The following is a 26,467-nucleotide window of genomic DNA, read 5'->3' on the forward strand; positions in this document are numbered from 1 at the left end:
ATAACCCGCTAATCAAGTCTTAATGACGCTTTATAAATTCTTATTTAGAAATCCTGAGAGATAATCGTGGTGAACAGCATTATCCCGGAACACCATCGAGGGCTTTAATCACATAATAAAAAGGGGAAGCAGATGTGCTTCCTCATCACTTTGTCCGGAGCATTCAGGGACTAAGTTCTATGACTGCGTCTAGTGCACTGCACCCAAGTTCAGGGACAGCGACTCATGCTGTGATGTCAGGAGACACGCAGGGAAAACCTGCCGGAAGAGATGCCTCTGGATAGATTTCAAGCTGCTAAATGTGACCCCACCCTCAGCAGCCACCTACGAACCTGCGCTGTAGGATGTTAGAGACACGCATCACAGGTGGCCTGCCAACACTGAGGTTTTGTTTCCCATTCTCCCAGCTTGTTGTTTTTTTGTTTTTGTTTTTTTTTGGCCGTACCACATGGCTTGTGGGTCCCCTGACCAGGAACTGAACCTGGGCCCTCGGCAGTGACAGTGTGGAGCCCTAACCACTGGACCGCCAGGGAGTTCCCCCCCAGCTTGTCTTTAAAACATTAAGAAGAACTCACATCGTCGTTAGGAAACACCAGTATTCCAGTGGCTCCGTGATCAGTGAAGTAAACGAACACGTGGTCCCGGGGGCCACTGCCAAGAGACACGCAGACAAGCATGAGAGTCCAAGTGGACCACTTCTTATTTCTACTTCCACTTCTCTGAAAAGCCACCCCAATCAAAAAACTCAGGAGAGTTCTGAGGATTACAGTCTCCCAACCAGGTGGGAGGAGGAGCCCAGAGCCCGCCGTGCAGCCCATTCCCTCCGCTCCCGCTGGGTGCCGTTCTGAACCACGAGGCGTACCCCAGAGCCTGCAGGGTTCACGGCCGGGAGGGGGCTCCGCAGACAGCCCAGGGTGATCTGGACAGCAAGGCCTCTGGCAATAGGGCCTCATCCCGGGCGGCCACGCTGTGCCACCAGACCTCTCCGCAACGAGTAAGGGAGCCAGGACACGCCGCCAAGCACGGTCCTGCAGCTCCGACTGCCCCTCCGGGCCCCTCGGCCTGCACACGGCCTGGGACGCCCACCTGCGCCCCCTCACCAGGCTTCCACTCAGAGGGCCCTGCTTCAAGGTTGCAGAGATGCAGTAACTCACTCAGAGGCAATTTGGTTCATCCCGCGCAGATGTCCGTCTCTGCTCTAACTCACACGAGCTACTTGTGCCCAGGTCTCCCCTCGGGCATAAGGGAAACAGCACCATTTGCCAAGTACCTGAGACTCTCTGAAGTCATGCTCCTAAGGTCCCTGACATCACGTCAAAATGCTGCATAAAGAGATGCTAAGCAAGACATCTCTAACCCACAGCCAACAGGGCAAGCAATGGGATGAGTTTTCTCCGATACGGAGGTTTGCTCTGAACTTACAGATGTCCTCCTCCCACTGGGCTGACCTGCCATCAGAGCACAGGGTCGGCAGGAGGCGGGGCGGGGGCCCTACAGCCTGACTGGCCACAGAGCCTCACGCCTGTCTTGGCGTGTTCCACTGGTAGTGGAACCAACCAGCACGAGGATCCACAGACAACAAAACGCAGTGGGTTTAAGTGATGGGGAACATTTCACTGAGACTCACCAGGGACCCTGGATCACAGGGTTAATTCGTTACAGAAATGGGCTGCCAAAAGAAGCCACCAGGTCTGTGCAGCCTGTCAGGGCCAAGGTCCCCACGCTGCCGTCTCTCACAGGTAAATAGTCCGGGAACAAAGGGCAAGGCCTGTTTGAATTCTCAGTTCTGGAGTACCACGTCATTCAGAAAAGTGTGACAGCCATAAAACAGACATTACCTCTTCAAGACCTTTCCAGATCCTTTGCCCTTCACTGCCTCTGCATCACCTCTCAACACAGCAAGGAAATTCTGCGGGGTGACATCCTACAAAGAATTGGGAGTTGAAATCAGATGCAGCTGTCACTCCAAATCAGTGCGTTTGCTGAGTCTGTCGCAGAGGGCCCAGGCCACCGTCCGCATACCTCCAAGGCTTAAGGTTTAAGGGCAAACACTTTGCAACCAGGAAAGATCCAGTGTTTCCTGGGCATGTGCATGACCTCGTCTCAAGTATCATCTTGTCTTTGGCAGATGCCAACTCAGCAAGCCTGCCATTTCTTCTTGACCATTATAAAGTTCATGTGGAGAAACCCAAAGATGTCGGTAGGTAGGGACAAAGAACAGAGGAAGAGCACACTGCCTCAGAGAGACAGCAAAGAGGGCGGCAGAAACGTCAGCGCCGACCTTTGCAACCAGCTTGCCTCCTAAAGGCCAGTTCCCAAGGACACTCCATGTCCTTAAAGGGGATTTTGTAAAATGGATATGCAATCGTTAAAAAATGTAATACAGAAAAGCACAAGGAAAAAAAAAATCAAAAATCCCACCACCTAAATTCCAAATGTTTCCCTACATAACTATATAGAAACACTTTTATAAAAATGGAATCATCTATATGACATGTATGATGTGCCTGATTTAAATGTTCTTGAGTTTAAAAGAGAATAATAAAACTGAAAGAACTGCTAAACTTCAGACGTTTCCCTGTCACAAGGAATATTACTTTCGATCCCTCTGACATTACGAAAAAGGACTATGAAATCCATGAGGCTGAAGTCATAATGGTGTTCTTAAAAACGTGTCAACGTATACAGCCTCAATCGACTGGGAAGCATGTAATGTTCTGGAAGTTATATACTATAATAATTAATGAAAAACTATCTTACAAAATTTAGAGATATATTTTGTACTAGGGCTGATGCTGAGAAAATTGATTTTCAGAAAAGGGCACGGATAATCTATAATCAGATCACTGGCAATATCCTAAGAAAATCAGGTATTATGGAAGGAAATCTATTATGAGGCTTAAAGTACAACAAGATTAGAAACTAAAGATCAGTAGACTACAACTAACATTCTTTTTTTTCCCTCTGCTTTCTTTCAAAATTCTCAGAAATTACACCTCAAGCACAAATCTTAATACAAACACGAAACATTAACCAGAAATCAGTCTAATGAGGTTCTGATTCCAGAAGTACAAGAAAGAGGGAAAAATCATCACTGAAATGAAACAGACCCCGCTGGCTCCGACCCCGTGATGCGCCTCACCTCGCCCGTGTAGTCCTTTAGAACCCCCTTGTACACGTCTGAGCCGTTGGGCCTGTTGATCACAATTCCTGGGGTGGGATTGCTGAAAATCAAAGGACACGAGTGAAGCACACAATTTGACGTATCTCTGAAATCTATGTCTTCGTGAATACGCTCCTGTTATGCTTAAAAATACTAAATGACCGTGGTTGTCACAGACATTTCTCATTGCCTCCGAGGTCACCAACGTGTTAGTGATTTTAGCAGCTCGGGGGTCTCGGTGTCCCACAGCTCCTGAGTTCCTGGCAGGAGCAGCGAAGGACTGAGCTCTGCAAACCAAGGACAGGGACCCAGGCCCCCGTGTGCCTGGCTTCCTGCTGGACACCAGATTGCATCTTGGGGGCAAGATGTCATCAAGAGATCTCTCAGAGCAAAACTACTTTCAGAAAAAGACAGACCAGAAAACAAGGCTTTAATACAAGAGCTTAGGCTTTAAAGCTGAGGATGGATTATGAGCTGTTACGTGATCACAGTACAGGGCCATAGTCTGGGAACCAAGGAGCTGGGAGACTGGATAGGGTTAGGGTTAGTACCCATACAAGGAGCTGGGAGACTAGAACGGGTTAGATGTTCTAATGTATTCTAAGATACAACTGAGCCTTCTGTGTACAGGGCCTCTGAGGTGTCCCTGCTCAGAGCTTAGGAACAAGCACCACAGAACCCACTGATGAATCAGTTCCCCAAGCTGAGAGGGAATTCATGTTTTAAATCCTTCCAAAGCCCCAGCCCAAGGACCTTCACCACCATTTCCTATGTCCCTGCCATTGCTGGGTCCCACCAAGATATGGTGAAAGCTCTAGATGAAGCAGCCATGTGGAATTTCATCCGGGAGCCTGTTTATATTCTAATGTTAGGCCACTGATCTAAGCATTCCTGAGGGTCTGTGTGCATTTTTTAAAATGCCCTGAAGTTCCTCACCATCAAGTTCAAAGCACTCCCTACTCACTCTTCAGAGTTAGCGATGTCATCATACATCATCACGATGATCTGCTCATCAGGAATCCCATTTCGGTGAACAATCTGGTAGGCGTGGCACGCATCGGCCTGGGAGAAGTGGTTTTGTCAAGTGTTAGATTTTTCCCGGAAGGAAGCCAATTTTGGAGTTCTAATGAGCAACATGTTCTTTCTCATGGAAGATGTGCTGTGAACCGCTCCCTAACTGGTCAGGTATTTAAATTATTTTAAGACACACTCATTTATCTTTTTCAATTCAATTTTTAAAAATCCACCCCCCCCATGAAACTTTCATTCATCAGGCAGTTAGTGTATATGTGGATTACACACACACACACACACCACCACCACCACCACCATCACATCTACAGGCAACAAGCGCCTTTGAAAGTCCTGAATAAGTTATTTTCATTTTCCACACCATAGAAAAGTCTCCTGAAAGCACTGATTTAGGTCTGAAGAACAGAATGACTTAGAATGATGAACCAGCAGATTAAAAGCTTAGCGGCTAGTTCTGTATCACACAGGATTCTTCTGGTTCCAGTAACTTTAACTGCCATAGTTGCTGTTCAGAGAACTGAGTGGAAACTCAAAAGTTCAGCTCAGGAATTGAAATGAGGGATGTGTTCTTTAGTTTAAAAAATAACAAGGGTTGGGACTTCCCTGGTGGCACAGTGGTTAAGAATCCGCCTGCCAATGCAGGGGACACGAGTTTGAGCCCTGCTCCGGGAGGATTCCCATACGCCACAGAGCAACTAAGCCCGTGCACCACAACTACTGAGCCTGCGCTCCAGAGCGAGCCACAACTACTGACGCCCGCATGCCACAACTACTGAAGCCCGCGCACCTAGAGCCCGTGCTCCACAACAAGAGAAGCCACCGCAGTGAGAAGCCCGTGTACCGCAATGAAGAGTAGCCCCTGCTCGCCACAACTAGAGAAAGCCCGTGTGCAGCAACGAAGACCCAATGCAGCCAAAAATTAATTAATTAATTTTAAAAAATAAATAACAACAAGGGTGACCATATTAAGGGTAAAAGAAAAACTTTTCTAATGTGATTCCTTCTCCATAAAAGGGTGAAGACATTCTTTGCTTCCTTTTTCAGATGACACATACTACACTCCATGACATGGAAATCATTTGAGAACAGAAGGGAAAAATGTTACCTAACTCTCTGCTTTTATTTAATTATGTCTTTCCTAGGACAAAGCATAAAAGAAACAGCTTACCTAGCTACTTGCCTCTCTAAGGAAGAGGGCTTTAGGAACTTCACCTCCACAGATCATATCCTACACAGCTCTTAGCACGTCAATTAAAATAAAGCTTGCCCGACGTGGATGGACCTAGAGACTGTCATACAGAGTGAAGTAAGTCAGAAAGAGAAAAACAAATATCATATAATATTGCTCATATGTGGAATCTAAAAAAATGGTACAGGTGAATTTATATGCAAAGCAGAAATAGAGACACAGATGTAGAGAACAAACTTATGGATACCAAGGGGGGGAAGAAGGGGTAGGATGAATTGGGAGATTGGGATTGACATATATACACTACTATGTATAAAATAGATAACTAAAAAAAAAAAAAAATAGATAACTAATAAGAAACTACTATATAGCACAGGGAACTCTACTCAATGCTCTGTGGTGGCCTAAATGGGAAGGAAACCCAAAAAAGAGGGGGTATATGTATATGTATAACTGATTCACTTTGCTGTACAGCAGAAACACAACATTGTAAAGCAACTATACTCCAATAAAAAGTAATAAAAAAACAAAATAAAGCTCACCCACCACCAAACCCAGCATTTTGCCTGTAGATGCCCCACACAAATGGACTTGATAGCAAAAAATGGGTGCTCAAAATACAGCTGCTAAATGTTGAGTGGGTGAGTCTAAGACCTGGCATTCAAGAGCTGTTAGATGAACAGATGACTGAATAAATATGAAAACTCATACATTTATTGACTTTCTTCTACTTGTCAGGCACTATGCCCAGACCTTCTATGCACGATCTCATTTAATTCCCATAACAACTCTATGTGATAATTATTCCCACTTCATAGATGAGGTAATCAAAGCTTAGGGAGGGGAGGTGACCTGTCCAAGTCACACAGCTCACAGTGAAAGATCCCAGGCATTCTGACTCCAGAACTTGATATTGCTTCAGACAGGGACAATCAAGAAATCATTAAAACTGTAAAGGCCCAGGAAGAGTAGGGGGCTGAAAATCTAAACATAGATCATTTTTTAAAAGCTACTAAATATTACAAACACACACACATTAAAATGTTTAAGTCCCCATTTCTATAAAATAACAAGGACCCTCAAACACCAACTACGGTAGGATGAATAACAGCTCCCCAAAGATGTCCAAATCCTAACCCCCAGAACCTGTGAATATGTTACACTACATGGCAAAAGGGAATTAAGATAGCAGCAGATGGATTTAAGATTACTAATCAGGGCTTCCCTGGTGGCGCAGTGGTTGGGGGTCTGCCTGCCAATGCAGGGGACACGGGTTCGAGCCCTGGTCTGGGAAGATCCCACATGCCACGGAGCAACTGGGCCCGTGAGCCACAATTACTGAGCCTGCGCGTCTGGAGCCTGTGCCCCGCAGCAAGAGAGGCCGCGATAGTGAAAGGCCCGCGCACCGCGATGAAGAGTGGCCCCCACTTGCCACAACTAGAGAAGGCCCTCGTACAGAAACGAAGACCCAACACAACCAAAATAAATAAATAAATAAATAAATAAATTTAAAAAAAAAAAAAAAGATTGCTAATCAGCTCACCCTAAAATAAAGAGGTTATCCTGGATTATTCCAGCAGGCCGAATGTAATCACAGGGGTCCTTATTTGTGGAAGAAGGAAGCAGGCAAGTTGGTGTCAGAGGCATATAATGTAAGAAAGACTGGATTGCCACTGCTGGCTTTGAAGATGGAGGAAGATGCCACAAGCCAAGGAATGTGGGCAGCCTTTAAAAGCTGGAAAAGGTAAGAAGATGGACCTCTTCAAGAATCACCAGAAAGGAAAGCAGCCCTTTGGACACTTTGATTTAACCTAGTGAGACGCATTTCAGATTTCTCACCTCGAGCTGTAACATAATAAATTTGTATTGTTTTAAACCACTAAGTTTGTAGTAATTTGTTACAACAACAATAGGAAACTAAAACACTGATGGTGGAAGTATAGTGTAATTGGCACTGGGCTCGGGAAAACGTCTTGACATTATCGGATCAGACTAAAGCATATACCCTCCAACCCAGCAATTCTGCTCCAAGCTATACCCTAGGCCAGGGGTCCCCAACCCCCGGGGCCGCAGACCACTACTGGTCCGCGGCCTGTTAGGAACTGGTCTGCGCAGCAGGAGGTGAGTGGCGGGCAAGCGAGCGAAGCTTCACCTGCCACCCCCCATCGCTCCCCATCGCGCGCATTACCACCTGAACCATCCCCCCCCACCCCAGTTCCGCAGGAAAAATGCCTTCCAAGAAACCGGTCCCTGGTGCTAAAAAGGTTGGGGACCGCTGCCCTAGACTATGTGTAACGGGAGAGTGTTCACAGTGCCACTGCAACAGTAAAAATCAAGAAATAATCCAAAGCACCATCAATAGCTGGAAAAATAAACTGCCCTATGTTCATATAATGGAATATCAGAAAGCTCACATAAATGGAATACCTAAAATTGAATGAAATACAACCCATGCTTCAAGATACATGAATCTCAGGAACATAATGACAAAAAGAAGTCACAGAAAAAAATATTCACCACAGTTTACGTGATATAAAGGTCAAAACAGACTAAAGTAAACATTATGTTGTTTAGTTAAATACATATATGATAAAGTCTAAAGCAAAGCAAAAGAAAACTCAGGAACTTGCCCTCTGGCAGGAAGGGAGGGGGATCGGATCACACAGGGGACAAGGTACTAGTAATTTTCTTTTGCCTTAGTTGGGTACAAGGTACACAGGTATTCATTTTATTATTATTCTTTAAACTGCATGCATGTTATATAGACATTTGTTTTCTATTTCATAAGAAAAAAAAATCAAACCAATATTATATCAGATTTAACCTCCCCTATGGTGAAACTGGCGTGAGCAGGCACCCCACCCACTCACCTCAGTGCAAGTCATACTATTATTTATCTCTCCTGTCAGATATTAAAAGGTAGGTTCATCAAAAACCAAAAAGAACTTAGGAATAAATTTAACAAAAGAAGTGCAAGACCTGCACACTGAAAATTATAAAACAGTGCTAAGGGAAATTAAAGAAGATCGAAATAGAGGAACATCTCATGTTCATGAATCAGAAGACTTACTACCCTTAAAATTTTTAAAAATCGATCAGCAGGGATTTCTGCAGAAATTGACAAGATGATCCTAAAATTTGTATAGAATTGTAAAAGACCTAGAATAGTGAAAAAAAATATTGAAAAAGAAGAAAGTTGGAGGACTTTCACTTCCTGTTTTCAAAACTACACTGGGAAAGAAGAGTCTTTTCAACAAATGGTGCTGGGACAATTTGGATATCCATAAGCAAAATGATGAACTTAGACCCTCACTTCACACCATATACAAAAATTAACTCGAAGTGGATCGTAGACTTAAATGGAAGGGCTAAAATAATAGAACTTTTAGAAGATAACCTAGGAGAAAATCTTTGGAATCTTGAGTTATAACTGCAAAGATGTCATAGATATGATACCAAAAGCATGGTCTATAAAAGGAAAAAACTGATCAACTGGACATCATCAAAATTAGAAACTTTAGTGCTTCAAAAGACACCAGTAAGAAAATGAAAAGACAAACAGCAGAGTAAGAGGAAAATGTCTGCAAAACACATATCTGACAGAGGACTTGTACCTAGAATATGCAGAGAACTCTTGTACCTCAGTAAAACAATCAGTCCAATCAAAAATAGATAAAAGATTTAAATAAACATTTCACTTAACTAGATATACTAATAAGCCCATAAAAAGATGATGTCCACAATCATTAGTTATTAGGGAAATGCAAATTAAAACCACAATGAGATACCACTTCATAGCCAGACAGACAGTAACAAGTGTTGGTGAGTATAAACCAGGAACCTTCATCTACTGCTTGTGGGAATGTAAAATGATGCAGCCATTTTGGAAAATTGTTTAACAGTTTCTTAAAAAGTTAAGTATAAATTTACCATATGACCCAGCAATTCTACTCTTAGGTGTCTGCCCAAGAGAAACAAAAGCATTTATCCACACAAAGACCTGCACACAAATGTTCTTAGCAGTATTATTCAAATAGACAAAAAAATGGAAACAACCCAAATGTCCACCAACTGGTAAACAGAAAAAAATGCGGTTTATCCATACAATGGAACACTATTTGGCAAGAAAAGGAATGAAGTACCGATACATGCTACAACACAGATAAACCACCAAAACATTACCCTAAGAGAAGCCAGACACAAAAGACCATGTTGCAGGGCTCCACTTACATGAAATGTTCAGAAAAGGCAAACTTACACAGATAGAAAGTGTATTAGTGGTTGCCTCGGCCTGGAGGTAGGGAAATTGGCCCAAGGGATCTTACTGGGGAGATGCAAATGTTCTAAAACTGGTTTATGGTGATGTTTGCACAATTTGGTAAGTGTACTAAAAAAATCATTGAGTTGAACACTTGAAATGGGTGAATTATACATGTTCTGTAAAATATGCTTCAATAAGACCATATAATTTAGAAAATATATTCAGCCTGTCCTGTTAGTGCTCCCCTACACTGTTTGGCTCCTCACCACCACCTTGACAGGCAGATGCTTTTACGCCCATTTCACAGATGCGGACAAGCTCAGGAAGGGCTCGTGGCTTCCAACCCAGATCTCCTGCCCCCGACCATGCCCTACACCCTGCCTCCACACACAGTGGTCTCAAAGCCAAGCGGTGATTCTCTCTTGAGTCCTTGGAGTTACTTGGTTGCCTCTAACTTTCTTAATTCAGAAAGGTTTTTGGTTGGAGTCAAGCATTTACTGGTACCCAAGAGAGATAAATAAAAGTAGGTTTAGGCCAAGTCAAATGACTTGGAGATGGTGTTAAAGGTTACTTGAATGATTTCCCTGGAACACAACTCATCTCTATGCATTTTTCCCCTTAAAACAGAAATACCATACGAGGTGCCATGTGAGAGGAGGGTATTGAGCAAGACTTTAAAGAAAGGCAGAGCCCTCTGGACTACTGAACAGAGACTGCTGACTCAGCTTGTTTCATGGCTTGCGTAAGGAGTTCCGAGGAGTTCCGACGGGGCTTACTAATGCATCCCGTGATGTCCTGGTGCAGGTCACTGTCCGGACACTGAGGGTGCTGCCTTCCCTCAGACCCAACTGTAAGCAAAATAAGGATAGCCGGCTTGGAGCAAAGGCTAAATACTTGGCGTGTTCTAGTCACTGCCAAGGGGTCCACTTTCAAACCAGGTAGCGTCTGGGAAGTGGTCCTCACAGGCTGCTCATTGAGAGGATATTACCACTTGAGGGTATATTACCACTGAGTGTATATTACCGCTTCCTGACACGTGCTCTGAGCATGGCAGAGGCTAAGCCCTGGGTCTGGGCTTTGCGGGGATGCCTCACTGAGCTCACCACCACCTCAAATTTTCCAGAGGAGAATCAGAGGTTTAGAGTGAGACCACGTAATTTGTTCCAACTAATACAGCAGGTGAGCGGAGAGAAGGAATTATACCCGAGGTCTGTGCAAGTCCACGGCCCACATTCCCCACAACCCGGCCCAGCCTCTGGCTTGTACAAGGACAGCCCTCCTGGGCTAACTGCATTCCCCCAAGTCAGTCCTACTCTGCTCTGCTCTCCATCCATGTTTCTGTTTTTAAAATATATGTGATATTTAGTAACAAGATGGATTAACCTCAAACACATTATGCTGAGCGAAAGAAGCCAGACACCACAAAGACTGCATATTGTATGACTCCATTTATATGAAGTTTCTGGAGAAGGCAAAACAATAAAGACAGAAGGCAGATCCTTGGTTGCATGGGGCTGGGATGGGCACAGGCATGGGGAACTTTCTAGAATGATGGAAGTGTCCTAAAACCAGACTGTGGTAATGCTTGCACAACTGTTTGAATTTACTAAAAATCACGAAACTACAGGATAGGTGAATTGTATGACATGTAAACGTATACCTCTTCAATAAAGCTGTTTCTAAAAAGTGGTAATTGTACACACTTTAAAAGTATATAAAATGAAAGGCGGTCTCTCAGAAATGTAACCCTCCATCATCATATCTTCTCCTCCCGACTCCGACGTGTGTGAGTTCTAAACTTCTCCCTCTCCCTCCCTGCTTCCTCCTGGCCCCAGGATGCAGATGTTCTCAAAGCCTTCCCGGATGAGGTGGAGCTCCCTTCCTTTCTGCTCCAGCCCCCAGCTCGAGACCAGCAGAGGGGAGGAGGCACCAGCATTCTCCCAGCCCCTCGCCCCTCCTGCTGTTCTCAAACCACTCCTGTCCTACTGCCAACACGCCAGACCTCCTCCTTCGGTGCCCCACTGCCCAGCAGTGACCTCAAACCGCCCCCCAAGCCCCCTTCTCCTAGTGACGCCCGGCTCACATCTGCCTGTCCTCCCAACTCCCACCATCCTCAGCGTCCTCCTGTTGGCCTGGGCAAGGGTGAACTTCACCTTCAATCTACTTAACACCAGCCCCCCCCGCCCCCACTGGGCCTTATACTTTCCTTCTCAGCGCGCTCAGGAAAATATAAACCTCTATAAAAATGTAAGTTTAAAAGTCTGTGTAGGGACTTCCCTGGTGGCGCAGTGGTTAAGAATCCGCCTGCCAACGCAGGGGACACGGGTTCGATCCCTGGTCCGGGAAGATCCCACATGCCGTGGAGCAATTCAGTCTATGCACCACAACTACTGAGCCTGTGCTCTAGAGCCCGTGAGCCACAACTACCTGAGCCCACGTGCCACAACTACTGAAGCCCGCGCGCCTAGTGCCCGTGCTCCGCAACGAGAGAAGCCACCACAGTGAGAAGTCCCCGCTCGCTGCAACTAGAGAAAGCCCACACACAGCAATGAAGACCCAACACAGACAAAAATAAATAAATAAAATAAATAAATTTATTAAAAAAAAAAAAGTCTGTGTAGAAAAAAAAAAAGCCTGTGTAGGTTCTAGGGGAAAAGTTCTTTCAAATGCTGTTTTAGTGCTTGGCCTCCAAAGTCGAGACGGCAAATGTTGGCAGTTGGCTGAGAACAGAACCGGTCCGGCCGGCATATGGGCTGAGGCCAGAGATGATTCAGCACCCATGTTTCCTCTTCACAGCCTCAGTGCCAGCATCCTCCCTCATTTAGGGATGAAAATTTCAGTCTGTGGCCACTTCTTTTTGCCTTGCTTGCCTCATTCCATTTTGATATGGAATATTTTACCCAGGGAAACTAGCAACACTTAAAAATGTTTTCTGGGGCAAAGGTTAATCAGATACCTATACTTAATAATATTTAACCAATACATGCTTTTTTTAAGTTGGTTGTATAAAAACCAGGGTGGCTGATGAAGCAGCCTATCCACTATCAGTGACCCATATTTATAACACCGCATCTTTCTGACTCATGGTTAGAGAGGGAGGAGAAAACTGAGCTGGGCAGTTAGTACTCGGGTTGCTCCTCTTTAACTGGGTCAGGTCTGGGTTAAGCATTAAAAAGAAAAGAGATCATTTTGCCATAATAATTTTTCAATCAAGCCAAATTTCCTATTCAGCTAACATAACAAAAAGCATTCAAGAAATAAGTCATTCAATAATCATCAAATTATAGAGCCAGTAGGAAGTTCATCTAAACCAACCCCTATTTAACAGATATGAAACTGACACCCTGGGAGGGAAACGCATGTGAGGCAGCCCTGCTAAGCCATCAGGAACACAGATGCTAGGTCCGTGCTGTCTAATACAGCAGCCGCTGGCCACACTTGGTGACTGAGCACTTCAAATATGACCAGTCCAAACTGAATGTAACGTGAACGTAAACATACACTGGATTTTGATGACTTAGTATTTTTTAAAAAAACGTAAAGTATCTCATTAGTAACTTTTTATATTGATTACAAATGAAATGATGATAGTTTGGCTATATTGGGTTAAAGAGGACATATGAAAGTTAATTTCACCTGTTTCTTTTTAGTTTAAAACACAACAAAAACATGGCTACTAGAAAATTCACCACGACACAGGTGGCTCTCCTGTTGGATGGCGCTGCTCTGCAGCTAGTCGGTCTGGGTTTGAATCCTGGCTCGACCTCTTGCCATCTGGGCCACGTTGGGTTGAAGTACTGACCTTTTCAAAGCCTCAGTCCATGCATCCGTAAAAAGGGAACAAGAACCAGACCTACTGCACGTAACCCCACAATGGTTAAATGAGTTCATTTATGTAAAGGGCTCTTAGATGCAAGCCCAGCACCTACCGTGATCATCTGTGCATCTTGTCTCTGAGAACTGAAAGATTCAATGACTTTTCTTCTTTTTCTTTTTTTTAAATTTTCTTACTCTTTTTTAAAATTTTTTTTTAAAGTTAAAAAAATTTTTAAATATTTATTTAGTAATTTATTTGGTTGCGCCAGGTCTTAGTTGTGGCAGGCGGGTTCCTTAGTTGCGGCTTGCCAGCTCCTTCGTTGCAGCACATGGGCTCCTTAGTTGTGGCACGCGGGCTCCTTAGTTGTGGCATGTGAACTCTTAGTTGTGGCATGTGAACTCTTAGTTGCAGCACACATGTGGGATCTAGTTCCCTGACCAGGGATCGAACCTGGGCCTCCTGCATTAGGAGCGTGGAGCCTTATCCACCACACCACCAGGGAAGTCCCTAAAATTATTTATTTATTTTTGTTTGCTGCACCACACAGCTTGCAGGATCTTAGTTCCCCAACCAGGGATTGAACCCGGATCCTCAGCAGTGAAAGCGGGCAGTCCTCACCACCGAACCACCAGGGCATTCCCTCAGTGACTTTTTAAATAACAACTTTATTAAGGTATAATTCACATACCATAAAAGTCAACCTTTTAAAACATACAATTCAGTGGTTTCTAGTACGTTCACAAAGTCATGCAACCATCACCACTATCAAATTCCAGAACATTTTCATCACCCCCAAAAGAGACCCCATACCCATTAGCAGTCATTCCCTCTGCCCAGACCTTGGCAACTACTAACCTACATTCTGTTTCTCTAGATTTCCCTATGCTAGACTTTCATATATAAATGGAATCCTATGGTCCTTTGTGACTGGCTTCTCTCACTTAGCATAATGTTTTAAGGTTCAGCCATGTTGAAGCATGTATACAGTACCTTGTTTTTTATGGCCAAATGTATGGATGGACTACATTTTGTTTATCCATTTATCAGTTGATGGACACTTGGACTGTTTCCACTTTTTGGTTAACGTGAACAAAACTGCTCTAATCATCTGAGTACAAGTTTTAGGGGGGACATATGTGTTTATTTACTTATTTTAGTATATACCTAAAGAGTGAAATGCTGGGTCATATGGTAACTGTGTGTTGAAACTTTCGAAGAACTGCCAGACTGTTTTCCGAAGCAGCTGCACCATTTTACATTCTCACCTGGAGGCCGCACTTTTAATGTATTTACGAATATAGATTCTTTCCGCTCTGATTTCTGCCAGGCTGATTTGCTGGGAATGCCAGGAAAGATGAGGAGAAAGGGGTAAGGGCAGAGCAGCAGGGCAGAGGCGTGGAGGGCAAAGAGGCCTCGCGATGCTTTGACCAGAGTCCCGTCTGCACCTCAACTTGCTGTGTGGCCTCGGGCGAGTCACCTCCTCTCTTCAAGTCTCAGTTTCCTTATTTATAAACTGAAGGCATTAGACCAGTGGGTCTCAACTGGGGACATTTGGCAAAGGCTGGAGACAACTTTGGTCGTGACAGTGGGTTGGGTGATGCCCTGGTATCTAGAGGGCAAAGGTCAAGGATGCTGGTAAACATCCTACAATGTGCAGGACAGCCCCCCCCAACAATAAAGAATTACCTGGACCCAAGTGGCAATAGTGCCAAGGCTGAGAAACCCTGCATTAGACTGAGGTGACCCCAGATGGGCCACTTTGAGAAACTGCCAAAATGTTTTCCAAAATGGCTGTACCATTTTATAATCCACTCAGCAGTGTGGGAGAGTTCCCATTTCTCCACATCCTCACCAACACACTTATTTTTGCCAACCTGATAGGAACACAAATGGCTTTTTAAAAAGTCTGTTCTAGTAACAATGTCCAGGATCGTTTACAGAATGCCAGTGTCATAAAGGAAACGATTAGGCATTTTCTTACCTGGTGCCTATAATTATACCAGCCATTTGATCCCGCGACAATCACCACCCAGTGCTTGCCTCCGTCCTCAGGATCGTCCACAGGAATAGCACCAACTCCCAGGACCAAACTGAGCAACACAGCGACTTCCCAAATCATTCTGCGCCCTGGAGTTCCACTGCAGAAACCTGGGAAGAAAAGGGCTGAGTCAAGCAAAAAAGGAATGACACGAACAGAAGAGCATTACTGGCCCCTAAGAAAAGATCACAGCAAATGGGTCAAAAAGATAAGACGATTTAGTCATCAGACACAACATGCTGAGGATAAAAATGATGACAGAGCAGAATTTTATTCTTAGCTCTGTGGCCCTTTTCCCCGGGTGGAGCAGGGGACTGCCCATAGCTCCCAACCTTCACTGTGGGTTGAAGTTATGAGTATAAATCAAAGAATAGTGAGAAAGCTCTTGGGGCAACCTTTTAAAGTTTCTGTCACAACTTGGAACATGGCAGACAAAATTCATCAACAAACTTGACCGTGTTGGAAAAACGCCTACCACATACTATGAACTGTTTGTAAGAAAACAGACATATAATGTGTGCATAGCAAAATGTGGAAGGCAGACAAAATTTAACAGCAGTTATTCTTGGGTGGTAGGTGGAATTAAGGATGATCTTTATTTCTGTCTCTTTTACTACAATTAATATATATTAATTATACAATAAAGTTTGTAAAAATTCAGCATACATTCAATATAAACACGGGGGGGAGCAATTTATGTTTGTGAGTTATCTGGATAAGCTATAGTCTAACACTGGCAGCCCAAATGAATGTCTTTGCATAACACTTACAACCCATGTACATTATTCTGTACAAGAGGCAGGGCAAATATTTTAATCCTTGTTTTACAGGATGGGGAGGTTGAAGCACGAGAGAAGTGACTTGCCCAATATCTATAGACAGTCAGCTCTGGGCAGAGAGCAGAACCAATGCCTTCTGAATCCCTGGTCCAGCCTTTCTGCTACATGGTTCTGCATCTCAAGACTTTATTCTTAATGAAGTACATGCCCAATTTTATACTTCATTGCCAAAACTTTAAAGGGCTTTAAAGCACAAAAGGCAAGACTGAGGCCACTTTGCATTACTCAGACAAGTATGTTATCTTACTGCCCTGTGTCCTGACTATGTTATTTTAAAAAACAGCCTTCCTGTGACAGAAGCCAGGCCTGTCACTCTGAGACAAGAGGAAAAACAGTCTTTGAGCATCTCAGTCTGCTCTGAGATATAGGGACTCAGAGCAGAACAAAGTCTAGGAGGCTAACCTCTGCCTCCGATGCCTTTTGACAAAACAGTGCTCATTCGCTCATTCACTAATTTATTCACTCATTCATTCACCCACTCGGCCAGAGTCTCCTGAGCTCCAACCCTGCCAAACAAAGCGCTGGGTGCCGGGAACGCAGCAGGGACAGGACAAAGCCTCTGTCCTCACGGATCGCACAGCCAGCTAAGGCATGAACCACGTCTAAGCCTAAGAAACCATCCTCAGCAACTGTGCCTGACACTGTGCTGAAACTCAAAATGATGGATTTCCCCCCAAGTGAAAAAACAGGAAGCCCTGAGTCTGGTAAAAGTTTGAAAAAGTAAAAGCACCTTGGGCCGGCGCTTCTCCAACTTGACTGTACGCCGAGATCACCTGGGGGGCTTGTTAGAAGGCAGATTCCGATTCAGTAGGCCTGGACAGGGCCTGAGACTCTGCATTTCTGACAAGCTCTGGGTGATGCCCAGGACAACACTTGGACTCACAGCAGGCCTCTTCCTTAACCCTGGCAGGCTCTAGTCGGCTCCGCCCAGAAGCCTGGCATCCCCATCAAGAAACCACACTACTCTATCCCCCGGATAACTCCTCCCAAGAACTCCGTTCTTAATGTGTAAGAATTAAGGATCTGAGCTGGTGCTAGATCCAGGTTTCTTTAGCTCCACCGCAAGGTCATGGATGCACGGGTAACTACAATAACGTGCCCCAGGTTTGTTTTCAAGATTGTCTTGAAACGGTCAAGGTGCGTAACAGATGAGGGCAGTGGACTGCCCAGGCTGCCCCAACGCTGGAACCTGCTGGTCTGTTAATACGTTAGCGTGTATCGGAGGATGCTCTCCCAAGTCCACTCGACCTGCCCAGGGCTCACCATGGGGCAATAAAAGGTGAAGTTATACAAATGTATGAAGCAGCAGCAGTGAGGTCAGGCAAGGGACAGCCAAACTCCCGTCCCCAGAGCTCTGCAGTGGCCTCCACACGGGAGGGGAGGTGTGCCAGTGACTGCTGAGGTCCTCCAACCAGCAGCCTCCTGGCTGCAGCCAAGCCTCCCAGGAAGCCGTCCCATGGGGTAGGGGTCGGCAAACTTTTTCTGTAAAGGGTTGGAAAGTAAGTGTTTTCAGCTTTGCAGGTCACACCATTTCCATCACAACTCTTCAATTACCATTGTATCACGAAAGCAGCCAGAGACAATACGGAAACCAGTAGACGTGGCTACGTTCCGATAAAACTGAAACAACAGTGAGCCAGAATGTGCTCTCAGCCCACGTGACTGGTACAGCCTGGGGTTTTTATCATCTTTCATCGACAATCATGAAACAGGCTCTCTGGTTTGCACACCACTCTCTTCTGAGTTTTGATCATGCGACTTAATCCCGAAGGGGCTCATTCCTCTGGAGACACTGGTGTGTGACTTTTTCCCCTCTTTTTTTTTTTCTGTGCCTCATAGCATGCAGGATCTTAGTTCCCCTGACCAGGGATCGAACTCGTGGCCCCTGCAGTGGAAGCGTGGATCCTTAACCACTGGACCACCAGGGAAGTCCCCCCGCTTCATATTTAAATAAAATACTAAAATTGAATGGTTGCCTGACTGTGGACAACAGAATAGACATCACCAGCTCAACTGCCTAAATTAGTAAACAAAAGACACCACCAGGTTATTTTTACAAGTTCCAGTTTACCTTTCATTCTTCTACTAAAATACTAGCAAGTTACTCCTCGGTGAGGCAAAGTACCTTATTCATACACAAGTGATATTTTCATGGTTAACATCTGGCGATGGTTCCTGTCTATCTTCTTTTTTTTTCTTCTTATAAACACAGAGTTGTGGTTCCTTGAACACAATGCCAAGTTAAAAGCCTCACAGGGACTTCGCTGGTGGTGCAGTGGTAAAGAATCCGCCTGCCAATGCAGGCGACACGGGTTCGAGCCCTGGTCAAGGAAGATCCCACATGTCGCGGAGCAACTAAGCCCGTGCGCCACAACTACCGAGCCTGTGCTCTAGAGCCCACGCACCACAACTACTGAGCCCGCGTGCCACAACTACTGAAGCCCGCACGCCTAGAGCCCGCGCTGCAACAAGAGAAGCCACCGCAGTGAGAATCCCACGCACCGTAACGAAGAGTAGCCCCTGCTCACCGCAACTGGAGAAAGCCTGCATGCAGCAACGAACACCCAATGCAGCCAAAAATAAATAAATTAAATAAATAAAGTTTTAAAATAAATAAATAAATAAATAAATAAAAGCCTCACAGTGTGACACTGATTGGGAAATGCCACTTAAAAAAACATACTAATGCTATTCTGGGAAACATATTGGGGCCTGGGGCAAAGGAAAGATGTGAAAGTAATATAATCCTTCCACTGCCCTCAGCAATGAACACATCTCAAAGCAGCAGGTCTCAGACGGCAATTTCCTGGTCAGCAATATTCTTGACAAAGTCAAAACATGAAAACAAAGTCATAATCTTGCAGCATACCTATTATTCTTGTTTCATCAGAGTGAAAAGTTCAAGAAGAAAATGTAAATGATCCCTGCCAAACTAGCCCTTGGTGACTGCTATTTTTGCTCGTGGTCCTCCATGGCACCAGTCACACAGGCGTTGTCATCTACTTCTTCCTGTCTACCCACACATCCATCCATCCAACAAACATGGCCTGAGCACCCACCAGGTGCTCACAGGCACTGAACAGGGCACCAAACAGATGAAACCCTTCGCAGAGCTGACATTCTAGCAGGAAGAGACAGACCATTCAAACGCACAGGTTGTCTGGTGGTGATGAGTGCTGGGGAAGAAACAAAGGCGGGGGAGGCAGTCCCAGTGGGAGTGGCAGGTATCATTTTCAAAAGGGGAAGATTTTAAGAAGGTAAGGGTGCCTGCCTGTGTGTAGCATCAAAACCCTGGAAGCAACATAAATGGTCATCTACAGGAGCCTGCCTAGTTAAATCATGATACATCCTTATAATGGGATACGGTGATGCCTTTAAAAGAGGAAGGCAGTTTTTAACGTGCCAAGCGTGGAAAGACCTCCAAGGGGATGGTTAGGGGTATGTGTTTAGTCTGCTAACTGTCTGCAGGGAGAAAATGACCCAGGTAGTTTTTGCTCTAACCAGGGGCGGGACGGAAGTCTCCCCAAGAGTGCTCTGTGTTGCTGCACACGGTGGGAGAGTGGGATATGTATGTGTCTATGAGCCATGCAGTGTGTGAGGCACTTTACCATCCTCACAACAGCCTGTGAGCAGTCTCATTACTACCTTCAGCTGAGACGGACTCGCAGAGGCGGAGAAACTAGGTAGAAAGTGGCACTGATGGGTGACACACAGATCTCATTCCAAAGATTGCTTCTTCCACTACACCACCTCGCTTGTCACAAAAAAGCACTGTTTATGTGAACATCTGGGAGACCCTGCAACCACAGATGGCAGCGCTACACCCCACACCCCAGGGCCTCCAAGTTTCCCCCAGTAGCAGGATTCCCACAGTGCTCTTCACCACCCTACTATTTTAAAGCGCTTGTTGGTAATCGGTTATAAAGAGCTCTTAGAAGAAGAATCCATCAAAGGAGAACCTGAACCACACAAAGTCAAAGTCAATGGACAAGCCTTTACAAATGAATTTCAGCAGCCTCCAAGGACAGGTCCTCACTGGTTCCACTGGTCCTGCGACCCTCTCAGGCTACAGGGCTACATGAGGTCAGTGATTCAATTGAAGGACTCCACTTGACTTCAGGAAGTGTACCATCAAGTGGGGTTTATCCATTTGGGAGGTTTGGGACAGAATGCCCATTCTAGATCAACTGTTACCAGCAATGCAAGTAATAGGCTACCGTTAGAGGACCATCTAAATAGCAGAATCAAGTTCAACTCCATGTCTGACACCAAAGCCCACACCTTAACCACCATGATGACCTCCCACCATCAGCCCTGTACTTGCTACTTGCAAGAGACAGCAAACCATCAAAGCCAGGAGAAGCAGCTGGGCAGACAATGTTATCTGTGAAGAGCCTTCCAAACCTACAGGTTTTTGATCCTGCTATCTGTTGCCTGGGGGCTTACAACAAAATCATCATGCAAGTGGTCCCTGGCGGACAACATGCAAGAGAGACAAGGACAGACGACAAGGACCCCTCCTTCACCAAACTTAAGTCAAGCTCCTCTGAGCCCTCTTCCTGACTAGACCTTGGCCTGCTGAGCCCAGGTTTAGCAAGAATCCTGCAAGAATCTCCCATCTTTGACATCTAATCAAGCTCCTCTTAGTAATTTTTCAGCCACTGACCCTCCCACTCTGCCTACTGGTGATAAGTCTCAGCTGTCCTTGATGTATTTGGAGTTGAACTCAGTTCTATACTGAAGTGTCTCTCTTCTAATGCAACAGCTGGAATAAAACCCATCTTGCCATTTTTTAACAAATGTCAGCTGCAATTACTCTTTAATATCGGACAGGTAGTTACTAAGTCAAGGGAGACCCTCTCTGGGCCTTAATTGTCCATCTGTGAAATGAGACGGTAGAACTAAATTATTAAGGGCCCATTCAGTTCTCAAATCCTTTGATTTCCTGTTTCAAGAGTGAAATAAATAAAAAAATAATCCAAATAGGTCTTATCTCAAATCTCAAACAAAATACAGATTTTGTTCAAGTTAGTTAATCAAACTTTTTTCCATAGGGAAAATTTCTGATTCAGTGGCAAAGCAGATTCTAGATTAGAGCATGTCCTTCAAGGTTATCTAATTCTGATTCTATGGAAATTTTTTTCACAACTCTGTAAACCATGGATACTAGCAATGCTAGTAATTCATGTCTAAAGACATGCAAATGAATTCTATCAAGTGAAGGTTCAAGTGACTCCCCTAGTGAAAGAAAGAAGCCAGGCTTCACAACGCACATTTCAGTATTTCTAATCTACAAATGTACTTTGGAATCTCCTTTGAACTGGTTGTAATACCTCACTGAATCTCCTCATTAATAAGTTAAATAGGGTTTCCCTGGTGGCGCAGTGGTTGAGAATCTGCCTGCCAATGCAAGGGACACGGGTTCGAGCCCTGGTCTGGGAAGATTCCACATGCCGCGGAGCAGCTGGGCCCGTGAGCCACAATTACTGAGCCTGCGCATCTGGAGCCTGTGCTCCGCAACAAGAGAGGCCGTGATAATGAGAGGCCCACGCACCGCGATGAAGAGTGGCCCCCACTTGCCACAACTAGAGAAAGCCCTCACACAGAAACGAAGACCCAACACAGCCATAAATAAATAAAAAAGAAAAAGAAAAATAAAAAAAGAAAAGAAAAAATATTTTTAAAATAAGTTAAATACAATCTTTAACATTTGTTCATTTTTATATCTGTATAGAATTATGACTCTACTTTTTAAAAATTATTTTTTAACATTACAAAAGGTACTAGCAGCTATATCATATTTCAAAATGGATATAGTCAAGAAAGCATTATTTATTATTTATTTATTTTTATTTTTTACATCAAGGATTTTTTTTTTGACATCTTTATTGGAGTATAATTGCTTTACAATGTTGTGTTAGTTTCTGCTGTATAACAAAGTGAAGCAGCTATCCGTATACATATATCCCCATATGCCCTCCCTCTTGCGTTTCCCTCCCACCCTCCCTATCCCACCCCTCTAGGTGGTCACAAAGCACGGAGCTGATCTCCCTGCGCTATGCCACTGCTTCCCGCTAGCTATCTATTTTACATTTGGTAGTGTACATATGTCCATGCCACTCTCTCACTTCATCCCAGCTTACCCTTCCCCCTCCCTACATTTTTTAAATCTACTAATGATTAGAATTAGGAATCTAGCAAAGTAAAATTTTACCAATGGTTAATGGTTTTTCCACAGTTTTATTTTCACTGCTTTTATTGGCACTTGAATTCCTTTTTTTGAATTTCTTCCAAATTACTATATTTTGAAACCTGGGATTAATAATAGTTTGTAGTCTTTTCCCAAAATCAATGAACATGACTTTTATAGCTAGACATTAAGTTCAATTTTGCTATAATTTATATTTTACAAAATTGAAGGATACACATTAAACTACAGAAATGTACAAAGTATAACATAAAATACCTGTTACCATCATCCAGATCATCAACTGTTAATATTCTGTAAATCCGTTAACCCTCTTTCACCATAAACAAAACATTACAGAGAAAATAGTCCCCCATGTCCTGTCCCATTCTCCCCATACCACAAGGTAACCACTACTGTAAGTTATTTCGTTCCAATCAATTTATTATACTTTAAAAAATATATATCCACTTTATTAACATTCCCCTACTAACAGACATTTAGGCTGTTTCAATTTTTTTACTATTACAAACAATGTTGCAAAAATATTCTTATACTCATCTCCTTGTATACAGATGTCTCTTTCTCTAAGGTACTTTAGGAGTAGAACCACTGAGTCTTAAGATATACCTATTTTGGGGCTTCCCTGGTGGCGCAGTGGTTAAGAATCCACCTGCCAATGCAGGCGACACAAGTTCGAGCCCTGGTCTGGGAAGATCCCACATGCCGCGGAGCAACTAAGCTCGTGCACCACAACTACTGAGCCTGCGCTCTAGAGCCCGTGAGCCACAACTATCGAGCCTGCATGCTGCAACTACTGAAGCCTGCACACCTAGAGCCCGTGCTCCACACAAGAGAAGCCACCGCAGTGAGAAGCCCGCTCACCACAACGAAGAGTAGCCCCCGCTCGCCGCAACTAGAGAAAGCCTGCGTGCAGCAACGAAAACCCAACGCAGCCAAAAATAAAATTAAAAAAAAAAAGAGATATACCTATTTTGCTAGCAGCTGTACTGTTCTAAGATACTCTTCCAAATTTCTATCATCTCTTGAGAGTATCAAACTTCATAATTCCTAATCTGATAGATATAAAGTGATCTAATTATGGGGTTTAATTTGTGTCTCCTGGATTACAGGAAAATTCAAGTCTTATATGTTTAACCATTCAGATTTCAACATCCTCGACATATGTGATAATTTCCCCATCCTAAACTGGGATTCGAATTTTGGTCTACAAAGCAACGTCTGCAGTTTAAGGGGGAAAAAAAATGCTGGTAATTTCCTTAAAAGATAGTCATAGGTGGAAAACTCAAGAGACAGCATTCACTTCAGTATATTTTTACTGAACAATACTGGGTATGGTGTTCACCTCCTTAACAGTTCACAACCCTTTTCTCATCTTCTCTCCCTTCCCACTGCAACTGTCTTTAAAACCCTCAGCAATTCTCCTGGGAATTACTGCAATGAGCTCCCTGGTGTGGCCTCTCTCCAACACTTTTCCACATTAGAGAGTATCTAAGATACACATCTACTAAATTCGGCTTCCGGGGCTTTCAGGACAAAATCCAAATCTCTTACAGCAGCACAGGAGGTCCTGCAAGATGTGCCTCTCTGTTCTCCACTATCCACATGAAATCCCTTGCTCCAACTAGGCTCCGGGACTCCAGGTCCAAAATTGGTGCTCTTTCCCTGTCTTCATCATGCTGTTTTCCAGGTGAAAAGCTCTTCTCCTTCATCTCATCAGCTCCTGCCCGTCCCTCAAACTCCATTCAATCATTCCCTTCTCTGCGAAGTTCTATCTCTTCCCACAAGTCAGGGTTAGATGCTGCCCCTGGAACACTGGAATGGTTCATGGTAGACTGCCTCTCCCCTTCACGAAATAATCCCTGCTCAAAAAGCGTAGTAAGGCTCAATATATGTTTGCTAACTAATGCAGCCCTGGAGTAAAGAAAGCGGGGCTACTCCACTCACTACGTACCACAGGGCACCTCTCAAATCCTGGGCATTTATTTTCACCTCTCAAACGAAGCACATGACGCAAAGTTCCTTCTCCCAGCCCCCAGATTCTGCAATTCTTGGCACTGAATAACACATGTGGGTATAACCTCAACTCTAATAGTTAGGAGCAGGGGACCAAATCCAGATAACCTTCACTTCCATGGCTGATGTGAATCATCCTGTAACTCCCACCAGCTCAAGCCTCTGAGAAGTAGAGCTTTCCTGATTTCTCAGAAGGGATGTTTTTATACGTTTGGGTATATTAGTTGTGGTGGTTAACATAACCCCTTCGCCCTTGGACCACTGAGAACTAACTGCAAACGGGTGCAATCCTCTGCATGACAAGCCTCAACAGCTTGACCTGTTTGTAGACTGTGAATTTGGGAACCAGGCCCCAGACACCTCCCGGCACTCTCCGGCTATGAGACCTTAGTAAATGTGCCCTCGTCTTGGGTCTGTTTCTCTGTGAGCTCGGAGGAGCCTGGGTTTCCAGCCAGAGCACGCGCAACAGAAGGAGTCCCGCCCTGCCAACCAACAACCCCACAGCACGGCAGGCTGAGAGGTCGCAGGGTTTCCCTCGGGATTCATCGTTTGCCGAAACTCCCTTTCGCTGGGTGAGAAATGGATTACTCAGAAAAGGCCGGGGAAACTGAAAATCCCCGCCTTGAAGCCAAGAGCTACGGCAGATGGGCGACCCTAGTCCGGGGCTTGGGACCCAGTCCCAGTCCCCTGCCAGGAATCACGGTTACCTGCGGTGGGACCGTGGGAACTCCTCGCGACGCACCGCCTCCAACCAGCCACCTTCCGACAGCCGCCCTGCAGTGATTGCAGAGCAGCGTCCTCGCTCCCCGCTTTGAGGGTCTGCTGCGCCGTGGTGATTGGCGGAGCTTCGGGGCGGGGCGCCTTCGAAAGCCAATGGGAGGCGGGAAAGAGGCCGGAGAGTCGCAGGGACTACGAGTCCCAGCGTGCACCCGCCGGGCCTTCTGAGCTCTGAGGCTCAAGAAACCCAGGTAGGCGGGTACGCAGTGAGCTAGGGCTGCGTGGGTGGGGACGGGGGTCCTGGAGTGCGTGGGAACAGGGGGCGCAGTGATTCCACCCAAGGATCAAAGCCAGCGCGCGGAGCACTTTAACCCTCAGTTTCCAAACTTGTGCACATATTGGAACCACTTAGAGTAGCTTCAGAGACACTGATGCCTCCGCCTCACCCTAGAGACTGTGAGTTCATTGGTCTGCGTGTGGCCTGGGTTTTGGAATCTTTAAAGAGCCCCAGGAGATTCGATGTGCAGACCCGTTTCATCCTCCTAACAACCCTACGAGAGGGAGGAACTATTAGCGTACACATAGGGCAACGGAGGGAAGTTTTGTCAGGGAGGTTAATTTTCTGAAGATCACACACCTCTGAAGTGGCAGAGCCAGAATTCGGAGCCAGGCAGTCTAGTTGCAGAATCCCGTGCTTTTAATCCATATGCAATGCTACTTCTCAGACGGTTGGTATTATCTCACAGGGAGAGAAAAATGAAATACTATACATACAAAGTGCCATGTTGTGGAGCACAGAAAGCTGAGTTGAATTATTGTGAGGGAATAAGTCCAGTTTTGCCCAAGGACATCAAGACGTCAAGTGCAAGATATAGGACTACATTCATGGGTTGTCTTTTTTTTTTTTGGCGGGGCAGCTTATGGGATCTTAGTTCCCTGACTAGGGATTGAACCCAGGCCCTTGGCAGTGAAAGCACAGAGGCGTAACCACTGTACCGCCAGGGAATTCCCTGATCTTCTTTTCTAATCCTCTTTTACAGTAAATCGTGGGTCAGCATACTACCTTGGGCCTACTGCCTATTTTGTGAATAAAGGTCTATAAGAGCACAGCCTCGGTAATTCCCTGGCAGTCCAGTGGTTAGGACTCCACGCTTTCACTGCTGGGGCCAGGTTTGATCCCTGGTCAG

At 45.0% G+C, this 26,467-nt stretch overlaps 1 protein-coding gene across 1 annotated transcript in view; it reads right to left on the reverse strand.

Annotated features, from left to right (window-relative positions):
- LGMN (legumain) overlaps window positions 1-25,379 on the reverse strand; it is a 35,235-nt gene extending 9,856 nt beyond the window's left edge. Inside the window, exons 1-6 of the mRNA XM_036842487.1 lie at window positions 25,271-25,379; window positions 15,444-15,610; window positions 4,128-4,225; window positions 3,143-3,224; window positions 1,839-1,924; window positions 576-651 (exon numbers count right to left, since the gene is read on the reverse strand). Coding sequence (XP_036698382.1) covers window positions 576-651; window positions 1,839-1,924; window positions 3,143-3,224; window positions 4,128-4,225; window positions 15,444-15,581 — 480 coding nt within the window. The 5' untranslated portion in view covers window positions 15,582-15,610; window positions 25,271-25,379. The remainder of the gene's footprint in view (window positions 1-575; window positions 652-1,838; window positions 1,925-3,142; window positions 3,225-4,127; window positions 4,226-15,443; window positions 15,611-25,270) is intronic.
- Between the last annotated feature and the right edge of the window lie 1,088 nt (window positions 25,380-26,467).

This window comes from Balaenoptera musculus, chromosome 2 (genome assembly GCF_009873245.2).
Source record: "Balaenoptera musculus isolate JJ_BM4_2016_0621 chromosome 2, mBalMus1.pri.v3, whole genome shotgun sequence".
NCBI classification, from domain to species: domain Eukaryota; kingdom Metazoa; phylum Chordata; class Mammalia; order Artiodactyla; family Balaenopteridae; genus Balaenoptera; species Balaenoptera musculus.